The sequence below is a fragment of the Leucopleurus acutus genome (assembly GCF_964270905.1).
Source record: "Leucopleurus acutus genome assembly, chromosome: 15".
In the NCBI taxonomy this organism is placed as follows: Eukaryota; Metazoa; Chordata; class Mammalia; order Artiodactyla; family Delphinidae; genus Leucopleurus; species Leucopleurus acutus.
Window position 1 is genome coordinate 38,277,078 of NC_139157.1, and position 12,401 is coordinate 38,289,478.

A 12,401-nucleotide genomic window follows, 5' to 3' on the forward strand; every position below is an offset into this window, starting at 1 on the left:
AGACCTACTGAATCAGGCCCGTATCTGTGTTTTAACAGCCCTCCTGAGTGACTCTGATGCATGCCAATTTTGAGAACCACTGGTCTAAAGTCTTTCCTCAAAGCTATATAACAGCCAGGGATCTGCTTAGTCCTGGAGCTCCAGGTCTTGAAACAGCCTGAAGAAGTCTTATTTACATGACTTCTTGCCTGAGCTCAAATAGTGAAGCTTGTGGTATCTAATATTGTGAAATTAAAACCTGAAAGTGATGTGAAGGTCTCCTGACATCTGAACTTTCTCACAGCCCAAGGTCTATGGCACAGGGAGGACAAGGGGGCATGAAGACCCCTGTTTACTGGTTGTTCCTAGAGCCTCAGCTGCTGAGTGAGTGTATATGAGTAACAGGGATTATACACATGTACTAGTAAGAATAAAAATACAAATACAGATGTCCAAGGGCAACAGCCTTGAATAATCAAAAGCTAATAAAATGAGTAAATAAACTTTGTAAAAATTTACCAGCTCATTGTCATTTTCTAATTTTCGTATGGATCAAAGAAACTTCCACTTTAATTAGCCTTGATTTGAGGTCTAACATTTTGCACTAGGACCAGCATTTCAGATTATATTTTTGGAAGAGCTCTCCTATCTTTCTGTCTTCCACACTAGATATTCAGAGAAACTGCAAGAAGCCATTTTGGCCTTTTTCAATTTTTTTCTTTTTCTCTCTCTTCAAAGCAATATTCAAATGGAATTTTCTGTAACATTATGGCTAATATTTTATAATATAAAGCAAATTGATTGAGGTCAATTATGGCTTGCCATCCCCATAGTTAAAGGCTAAACAAAGAAGGCCTTTCAAGTGCTCTTCCCCACAATTTATGCATCATTTAAGATTTGACTATAAACTAATAAATTAGTATTCCACTGTAATTCTGTGGAATAAGCCACCTTTTTTATGGTCACTACTTATATAAGCATAAAATTTAGTACCACCAGAATTGTATCTTGAAAGAGAATTTCTGCATTGTTATTTAAGGAAGTTCATTAGTTACAAAAAAATTCAAGCTTATTCTAGCGTGGTTTTCTCTGCTGCTTGCTTTGCTCTCAGGTGCCACATACGTTTTATCCTTTGGGCAGCTTTAGTCTTGTCTGACTTAGAATACTGTAAGATATTGACCTCACATGTCTGATACCCGTTTCTCATTTTCAATCTCTGAATTTACAGAAACTGAACGAGCCAAAGAAGAGGTTGGTGCTGCCTCAACTAAAAAAGGTAAGTGCAGCTTAAAGAAAAAGATGTCATGACTATAACTTCTTTATGCTAACTCAGTGTATTGTTCAGTGCTTAAGAAGAGCTCTGTTTATTGATTTTACTATTTCACTGATATGGAAACCCACTTTTAGTTTTGAAAAATTGAAGAAATGCTGCTGTGTAAGCTCAATGGGATCCCAGTCATCTGGAGAGCATTCATATTCAATATACTGATCTATAAGGTTAGCGTTTGAGCAAACAAAACTTTGACTAGTAGAACTTACATGAACAGTGTTTGCTTTGTGCAAGAATAGTATCAAATTTAAGTTTAAATTTAAGTTTTCAAAGCTATGCCTCTTGTCATGTCTAATCAGAAGCAACTATTACGTGAATATTGACTCCTCTCAGTAGACACTCTAAAGAATATCTTTAAGAACATTAATACATGTTAAAAATATTCAATATGATGAAACATTTACATATTCTCTATTCAAAACAAACTGGAACAATTTTGAAATTTGTGATTCTGTTTTACACATAGAAATGAAATCAGTAATGTATTCAATGTCTTTGGAGGAATCTCAAGACACAGTTTAACAACCCTATTCTCAACATACACTCATACACACACACACACACACACACACACACAACAGGAGTACCCTTTCACATACATGCCACTAAAATGGCATCACATTTTTCTCCTTAAAAAATCTTTTATTGCATTTGCTCTATAAGAGAATATATATCAGGACTATAGGGAGTTATAAAATATATATGATACATATCCACATTCTCAATCCCAAGCAACATATATATGGATATAAATGAATACATGGATATAAGTTTATATATTAGTTAATAAATTAAAATATAAATTAATATATATTAGTTATATAAATTAATGCATAAATTAGTACACATGTATGTCTAATGAAAGACAAAAAATTAAATGATACTTAAAGGAAAATATAAACTACTATAAGATAATACTTAATTAGAAGCAATTGAATTATTGAGATTAATTGCTTCCCTTTTTCAAATACAGCTCTATTTATTATTCTGAATTTATAGTAGATAGGAATAAAATCTGTCTCCTAGATAGTTCTTTTCTTAGTAATGTAATATATGTGTGATGTCATTTTTGCGGTAAGTTATCACGATACATGTTTCATTGACATCTTTTACTAGGTATCAGTTTTTCCATAAGTAGCAGAGCCATGAATTTATCGGAAGTCCCTATTAATATATCTCATTCTTTTATGGTGTCTTATTTTGAAATCAATTTTTCTTGTCAACATTAAATGGAATGTGTAGGTAAAACTTGGGTGCTTCAGGATGGATAATGCCATGGTATCAATGACAAGACTAAGAGTCTAAATATAGATTCAGAGGAAGTCACAATCTAGGCATGGATACAGGGTATATGGATCCAGTAAGTGAATGTAAGGTCAGGACATCTATATGTGTTGAAAGCAAGAACAAAAGTGAGACAAAATTGTGTTCAAGATCTTCAGCCATGGGTGAGACCAGTGGATGTCCAAATAGCAGTATATGGGTTTCATCTGGAATTAGATTTCAGATACTGAGCCTCAGGGAATCCTTGATTGTGAAGACGGTCTGGAGACAGAGTTAAAAAGGAAAGATTCAATAACCAGTAAGTGACCCATGCACAGACTCTGAATCACTTGGAGCCTAGATATTAGGGCAGAAATACAAGCACACATAAATTGGAGTTTAATCAAGTCAAATAGGAGTGAGCAGAGATACTGAATTGATATTGAACCATCAGTTAGTGAACTCACTGGAATATTCAACCAAGAATGGTCTCTGAGTTTAGAGTAAGGCCAGACATATTGGTTGGGATTAAGTAGACCTGATTGCTAGGCTTAGAGTGAAATATAAGGAGAGAAATAACGTTTTATGAAATTAAACTATTGGCATTAATTACTCTGACTCCAGTTTGTCTTAGATCTCATACCTCAATCATTAATTTAAATATGACTGCATATTAGATTTCCTCTCAACTGTAGCATGAACAGAAACAAGTGTTCCTTCCAAAGCCATCATAAATATTTTGAAACTCAGGTAGAGCTTTACCAATTTGACAAGTTACATATAAAAGTCAAAGGAGATGCTTCTCATTGGTCAAGTAGTTTTCATTTCTCCTCCTCCTCACTGACAATCAATCACACATGAAAATATATATTACTTCATCATACATTTAGTAACCAGTCCCTAATCTCCACAAAACTCAGTATATGTTACAAGATGTCCACCTTTTAGTCCCTTTTAAGTAAGTAGAATAAGATAGTGATTTGGGTTTTCTTTATTTGTTTTTAAGATACTGGAAATTGTTGTTCTACACTGAGGCTTGAATTAGGGACCATGTGTGCAATGTTAAGTGGAAATTACTGATTTTCTGATTGTTTTAAAATTTTCAAAGTTAAAAGATAATATTTTAAATTAATTACAGTGTGCCAATTTATATCTAGTATAATTATTTGATCTTAAGCCTGCTTTTAAGTCGTATTTTCTTTGGAGATATATAGTATTTAATCATCAATATGATAATCCTCTTACTGTTTTATATTTGGTTTGCAGCTTTCAAATCATTTTCACTTTCATTCAACATGTATTTATGGATCACATACTATGTGAAAACTTAAGGAAATATTCAGATGTTAATACTATTCTTGAGCAATTAAAGATAGGGAAAAATATGAATCTTTATTGAGTCCCTGAGTTGTTTGGACCTTAGTTTTTGCTATCAGCTAAAGGTTTTCCATATTATCATAGTTCATGTTTGAAAGCCAACAGGGTAAAGAGATAAATACAGATAAAGAGCCGTAGGAGTTTAAAAATTATTCTTACCTGAGGAAAAGCAAAACATTTATTATACAAGGTGACTTTAGAGTCAAGCCTTAAATAACAGATAGAATTTTGTTATGTAATAATTAGTTGGAAGGGTATCTTGGGCATAGGTAACAGAGGAAGGCAAAGTGGTGGGAAATTGCAGGATGTGTATGAGGAATAACAAGAGTCTCAAAAACACAGTATGAATTAGTACAACCTGTGCTAATAATTCAGTAAAGGGGCCTGATTTTTAAATTGGACTCTACTGCATGGACAATAGGGAGTCAATGAAAAATTGTAAGTGTAGGAAATAACACTCAGGTATTTGCTTTAGGAAAGGGCAGGATAGTTAGGAAGCTTTGGCAATAATGTAGGCAACGTGCATTAGGACCTGATATTAGTTATGAGATTGGAAAGAAGGGATATTTTATAAGCACTATTATAAAGTAGATTCAGTGGAATTTGACAATCGACCAGCTTTGGAAGAGGAAAAGTCAGAAAGTATTTAATGACAATAATAAGTTTTCAGACTGGGTGCTAGAAGAATATTGTTGGTATTTATCATAAAAATGAAGAAGAAGGATAAAAATAGTTTGGTGAGAGAAGACAAGATTAATTTTAGACATATTTAAATTATAGTACTGTGGCACATGCAAGTAGCAAGTAGGTGGCTCTAAATGTCAGACTAGAGCTCCAGAGAGTGACAGAACTGGAGATATATCTGTGGGTGTCCTCTGCGTGGGTTAATGGTGCAAACAGTAAGAATCCATGAGCTTTTCATGGATTCTGTTCTCGAGAGAGGACAGGTCTGGGATGTTCTCTGTTCTCGAGAGAGGACAGGTCTGGGATGGAATGCTAGAGAACATTTGCAGGAAGAAAAGCACGGAGAGTCAAAGAGAAAAAGCAGAAAATAGTGACTAGAAAGATCAGAGGTTAAAAAAATGTAATTGTTATAATTTCATAGTAACCAAGGAAAATAAACGCTTTCAATGACAAGGTGGTTGTCACCAAGTCACTGGATTTGTCAACTAGATAATTATTAATGATGTTCAAAAGAGAATTTTCTGGGGAGTGGCACAACTAAAAGCTAAATGATGACAAATTGATTGAGGGATGATGAAGTGAAAGATACAGGCACTGATGCTGAAGAATATTGGTTAGGAATAAAACGATAAATAGGATAGTAGCTTGAGGTTCTTGTTTAGTCTATATCAATTTCTATTTTAATCTCCGAGGTAAAGTGTTTATCCTCCTCTTCAAGACCAGTCTCTCCATTTGGGTCCTTCTTGATCAGTCATTCATGCTCTTTGGTAGCATTGTGTTCTTTCTCCTTATTGATTTTTTTTTTTTTTTTGGCGGTACGCGGGTCTCTCACTGTTGTGGCCTCTCCCTTTGCGGAGCACAGGCTCCGGACGCGCAGGCTCAGCGGCCATGGCTCACGGGCCCAGCCGCTCCGCGGCATGTGGGATCTTCCCAGACCGGGGCACGAACCCGTGTCCCCTGCATCAGCAGGCGGACTCTCAACCACTGTGCCACCAGGGAAGCCCTCTCCTTATTGACTTTATTCCTAATTTTGGAAATATTATTCTCCGTTTAAAATTACTTTTTTCTAGATTCCCATATCTCTGTCTACTGTTTTCTCTCCTCTGTATCTTAGCCGGTCTTCTGGATGTTGGAGTGTTAACACTGCTTCTTATCTCCCACAAAGATGAGGCTTCTGTTCCTACTGTGCTTCCGATAATATGGCCAATGCTGAAGACATTATCATTGCTGAACCAATGGAACCATTCCAGTCCTCACATTATTGGATGTCTCAGTGGCATTTACCACTTTGTCTTTTCTCTAAGCGTCTCTCCTGTTGGGTGAGCATGACAACAGTCTCCTAGTTCTCACCATATTCTCTGAGCTTTATTTCTGACTTCTCTGTGTGTTTTTCTTTGCTTCCCCTTAATTATTGGTGTTCCCCAGATTCCATCATTAATCCTCTGAACTTCTTATTCTGTAGCCTCTCTTCGTGAGATATGCACACTCTCAAGGTTGATACTCTGCCTTTTATCCTGAAGATCTCCAATTCTGTGTCTTCATTTCAGGACTTCTCTGGCAAAGAGCTTTTCCCTGAAAATTTCAGGCTTGTATATTCAAATGTCAAATAAACACCTTTAAATTCAATGTGTCTTAACTTATACTCTTCATTTCCTTTTCCCAGCTTGCTTTTAATTATCATTGGTGAAACCACAATCCACCCTCCACTTCCCTAGAAATCTGAGGGTGATTAATTTTCTCTTTCTAGCCTTCAGGTGATTATTCAAAGAATCTTCAAGTTCTGCTGATTTTGTTTCCTAAATATTTCTTGAGTTTACTTCCTCCTATTCATAACTATGACTTCCATGTTAATTCAAGTCTTCATTATCTTTTTCTTGAACCACTGTAATGATCTAAACACTGTCCTCACATATTTATTTTTATTTCACTAATATTCATCCTAGCAGAAACCCCTCAACATAAATTATCAAAGTCATAAAACTGAATAAACCACACTTAATTTAAAACTCTATTTTTTCCCAGTTTTTTATAAAATAAAGTCCAAACTTGTTAAAATGATGTAAGAGTCCTCCAAGATCTGGCTCCTATATCCTTTTCCAGTTTCATCTTCAGATACTTTGTATGCTACAATAATACCATATTGTTTATAATTCCAAATTTACTAGAAATAAGATTCAGGGAAAATGATAGCCGGAAAGGATGGCCTTGTGAATAGATTGAGTTGTTAGCATTGTCTGAGAAATGATGAGAAGCCTCTCTTTCCTGTCTCTCCACCTGAATATGTATCCAAGATTTAAGACTTTGTCTTCCACAATCAGTGATTTATTCCATTGTTTCAGTCATTGACATCCCCAGGCAATAACCCTTGGGCACGTAACATTACATTCTTACATCCTTGGAAATAATAGTTTGTCATGCTAATCCTATAGATGTATATACCAGAAGTAATGTATGTGTCATATGGGTGATATTTCAAACTGCACAATATTTCCTTACCACTCTCCACTCTTTACCAGAATTCTAACATACCCCAATTCCATGGAAGCCTCACTACCCAGGCAAACTCCTATAACTAATGGGCATATGTTGAGTGGTGTTAGGGGAAGGAAAGAATTGAGTCCTCAAGGAAAATTGAGGGAAACAGTGAAATAAGAGCCTAGAATGAAGCAAGCGATGTCAGCATCACAGCAGATAAGATGCTTCCTTGTCTCTCCCCTTCAATCTGCAACCTGTGAAATATTAACAACTCAACAATAAGCCTCTGCCCAACCCATCAGAATGCCAGAGAATTCCACATATCTGTACATCTAAAGGTGGATGGACTGGAACACATCGAGGAGGTAGAACTGGGGAAACAGTGGAGGCAGTCCCTGCAATCGTGGTCCCCTGGCTGTGGCAGCAAAGCCTGCAGCCCCAGAGAACCCAAAAGCAGCAAGGGAAGCAATACATAGGACTCTAGCCTCCTGAATGTAGTGGTGCCCGTGGCCACAGATAACTGGGACCCAGTTCCTCCAGCCACAGAGCCATCCACAACTCCAGCCCCCTGTTCCCTGCCTGCAGTGGTGAAGCCCACAAATCTGACAATACCTGATATAGAGGCACTTGCAACTCCAACTGCACCCCACCCACCCCTTGGAGCCTGCAAATCAGGACAGCCCAGATGTGGCAGAAGCGCCCACCATCCTGATGCCCCAGGTGGTGGTGCCAGCAATACCAACAGCAGCAAGGTACCAGTTACCCCAGAGGCACAAGCAACAGTAACAAGGGCACTGGGTGACACCTCTGATAGAGGTGGTGGAGGGCAGAAAATGCTGACTCTCAAATAAAACCAGAGGCAGCACAGGTGAGAGAAACCAAAAACTTGTTCTATAGTGCCACCTACTGGAAAACAAAAGAAAGCCTTCTAATTTCTAACCTGTAGAATCCTTAGAATTAAAAAAAAAAAAAAAAAAGCTTTACCCAAACAAGAATGATATTCAGTACTTCAAACGCACTGGCAGAGGAACAACACATCAAGCACCATGAAGAACCACAGTAACACAGTATCACAAAAAGAAAATGATAATTCTCCAGAAACCAAACTTAAAGTCACAGAGTATTGCAGTCTAACTGATTGAAGAAACTGAATGAACTACAAAAAAGCTCAGAAAGGCAGTTCAATGAGCTTAGGAATAAAATTAATGAACAGAAGGAATACTTTAAGTAATTGAAACTCTAAAAAGGAGCCAAACAGAAATTCTGGAGCTGAAGAATTGAATAAATGAGATGAAGAATGCATCAGAAAGCATTGGGAAAGAGAATATGATATGGAAGAGAGAATTAGCAAACTCAAAGATAGAAATCCAAAGAAGATACAAAACATCGTAGAAAACCATCAAACCCACATGGCAGACAGAAACACAAGGAAAAGCGGGAACCCAGAAAACAAAAGATAAAATGGCAGAACTAAGTCCTCCTCTGTAAATAATTACCCTAAATGTCAATGGATTGAATTCACCAGTCAAAAGACACAGAGTGGACGGATGGATTAAAAAACAAGACCTAGCTATATCCTACCTCTGGGAGACTCACCTCAGCTCTAAATATAAACATAGGCTAAAGTAAAGGGATGGAAGATGATACTCCAAGCAAATGACAGTCAAAAAAAGTGAGTATATTCTGTGCTCATGGATTGGAAGAATGAACATTGCTAAAATGTCCATATTATCTAAATCAATTTACAGATTCAATGCAATCCCAACCAAAATCCCAAGGATGTTTTTCACAGAGACAGAACAAAAAATTCTAAAATGTATATGGAACTACAAAAGATTCTGAATGGCTGAAGCAATCCTAAGGAAAAAGAATAAAGCTGGAGGTATCACATGCACTGGTTTCAAACTATATTACAAAGTTATAGTAATTAAAACAGCATGGTATGGGCAGAAAAACAGATACATAGATCAGTGCAATGTAATTGAGAGCCGAGAAATAAACCCACACATATGTGGAAAATTTTACAAAAAAGGAGCAAAGAAACCTGGAGAGCCACATGCAAAAAAAATGAAACTAGATCATTACCTCATACCTTCGTCAAAAAAATGAACCCAAAGTGGATTAAAGCCTTGAATGTAAGACCAGAAACCATAAAACTCTTAGAAGAAAATATAGGCAGTATGCTCTTTTATATCAGTCATAGCAGTATCTTTCAGGATGTGTCTCCTCAGGCAAGGGAAACAAAAGAAAAAACAAATAAATGGGACTCATCAAACTAGAAAGCTCCTGAACAGCAAAGGAAACCATCAACAAAATGAAAATGCAACCTGCCCTACCACCGAGTGTGAGAAGATATTTGCAGATCATATATCCAGTTAGGGGTTAATATCAAAAAAATCTAAAGAACTCATACACCTCAACAACAAAAAACCAGAAAGCTCAGTTAATAAATGGGCAGAGGAGCTGAATAGAAATTTCCAAAGAAGGCATATAGAAGGCCAACAGGTACTTGAAAAGATGTTCAACATCACTAATTATTAGGGAAATTAAAATTAAAACCCCAATGAGATATCACCTCATGCCTGTTAGAATGGCTATTATCAAAAAAGCAAGAAATAACAAGTATTGGTGAGGATGTGGAGAAAGGGGAACCCTCATGCACTGCTGATGGGAATGTAACTGTGTAGCCACTATGGAAAACAGTATGAAGATTCCTCAAAAAATTGAAAACTAGTGCTACCCTATGATCCAGTTATCCCACTTCTGGGTATTTATACAAAGAATATGAAACACCAATTTGAAGATACATGCACCCCTATATTCATCACAGCATTATTTACAATAGCCAAGATGTGGAAACAACCTAAGTCCCCATCAACAGATGAGTGGATAAAGAAGATGTGGTACACACACACACACACACACACACACACGCACACACAGTGGAATAATAGTCGTAAAAAATGAAATCTTGCCATTTATGACAACATCAATGGATCTTGAGAGTATTAGGCTAAGTGAATTAAGTCAGACAAAGACAAGTATCTTATGATTTCACTCATATGTAGAATATAAAAAAACAAACAGAAAACCAGAATAAATGAACAAACCAAACCAAGCAAAACCCAACATGTAGATACAGAGATCAGAGTAGTGGAAAAGGGCAGGGGAGGGTGAAATGAATAAAAGAGATAGTGATGGATAGAAACTAAATTTTTGGTGGCGATCATACTGTAGTGTATATAGAAGTAGAAATATAATCTTGTACATATGGAACTTATATAACGTTATTAATCAGTGTTACCTCAATAATATTATGGTAAGATATAAATACTAAAACCAATAATTTTAATTTGAGAAAGCATCTTTTTGGTATCCTTGTAATAAAAGTGAGATTGAAGTTTGGTATAAGCTGGAACTTTGCAGGTAAATTAAACAGCGATAAAGAAATTAAAAAAAAAAACCCTGGAATTATAGAAAACCAATTTATCCACCTTACAGTTTATCTCAGGGCTATCCATAATCCAGGCATCATTTTATAAGAATGTTAGCTACTTTGCTTCCTTAATATTAGTTGCGGTCACTGAAGGAGTGCAGCACAAATCTACATTTTTTTCTAAAATAAACACCTCCAAATGTAGAACAAATGGAAATTTCTTATTTCCAGCATGAAAGGAGGTTTCAGGTACCCTATAGCATAGAAGGAGAATTTGATTAAGGTCTTCCTTTGATTACAGGCAATTAGAAAATCCACTTACTTAGATGAACTGTTTATTCCTAATACTTACTCTCCATAGAATTAGGCTTGATGAATTTTATATCAGAATCAGAAATGAAAGGGTCATTTCACGTAAAATGTTTTCTGTATAGATAATTGGTATTTTCAGTGACCTTTTCTGAATTAAAAAAAAAAAACTGGTTTAAGGGACTGGCCTCCTCTACTTAATATAAGTGCAAGGAGTTAATAACTCACCACTGGAAAAGAAAAACTTGGTCTTTGTTGTAGAAAAACTTGGTCTTTGTGTGTAAGTCACAATCCAGTGTTTTCTGAAAGATATTTACTCTTCAGAAGATTAAAACAAAATAATTGAAAAATACATATTTCCTATACAATATTCATACTGAGTTTTCAGAATAAAAGAACTATGAATGAGGCTATATGCCCAGGGCTCTATTATAATTAAAAATTATCAGTGTTTGATTTTCACATTGATTTGAGAGAGAGCATTCATAGAGGAGACTAATGTACCACACACCTTACTAGCTCCTTAAAGTAATTATAATAAAGTCTAACTCTTTAGTTTGGAATTCAGGGGCTTATGCAATTGACCTCATCTATTTTTAGATTATTTCATATCTCTTCTATGGGAACCCTCTGCTCCAGCTACACTTGTTCACTTCCTCTAGGCACACACAAGGCTTTCCTGCTTCTTTGCCTTTTTCATGTTTCATTGGCTACACCTAATATCTCTCCTCTTTCAGGAAATATACTAATACCAAAACTGATCTCTCTAACTCAGAATATTTATTATCAAATCTCATTTTTCAATTAATACACCTAATCACCAAGCAAATATATATCGATCACTTGCTAGGTCCGAAACAATGCTAGATGCTGTAAGAAATATAAGCAATCATCTCTGAATATCCCATGGGCCAAAGAAAAAATGACAGTGGAATTTTGGAAATATGTTGAATTAATCTATGATGAAAATATCACAGTGAAACTGGAGATGCTCCTAAACAGTGTTTACCTGAAATTTATACTCATTAAAAATATTCATTAGAAAAGAAGAAAGGCTGAAAAACAAACATTTAGGAAGAAAATAATTTTTAATTTATGTTAAAATTTTCATGAAACCCAAAGAAAGAAGAAAGAGAAATAAAAAATGTAAATGCAGAAGCTAAAGAAATAGAAATTAAATAGTACAATAGAAAAAGCAATAAATCCAAATTAGATTCTCTATAAAAACTGAAAAAACTGATAGACCCTTATGTAAACTCATTAAGAAAAAAAGAGAAAACACAAAACATTAATATCAGAAAATTAAAAGGAATCATCATTACAGATTCTACAGATAATTTAAAAATGGAAATATTTCCCAGTGAGTTTGAAAATTTTAATACAATTGACATTTTGAATCTTTAATTATAATTTTTCACCAAAGAAAAGTCTAGCCAGGTGGCTTCACTGGTGAATGTTTTTCAAACATTTAAGGAAAAATTAACACCAATCTTGTACCAAACCTTCCAGGAACAGAAAAAGAGGAAACATTTTATGGAGCTCATTTTA

At 35.5% G+C, this 12,401-nt stretch overlaps 1 protein-coding gene across 1 annotated transcript in view; it reads left to right on the forward strand.

Moving 5' to 3' along the window:
* Nucleotides 1–12,401, forward strand: part of TRDN (triadin) — a gene marked incomplete at both ends in the record, with an annotated part of 325,418 nt that overhangs the window by 202,152 nt on the left and 110,865 nt on the right. The window contains one exon of the mRNA XM_082855419.1: nucleotides 1,208–1,255. Coding sequence (XP_082711545.1) covers nucleotides 1,208–1,255 — 48 coding nt within the window. The remainder of the gene's footprint in view (nucleotides 1–1,207; nucleotides 1,256–12,401) is intronic.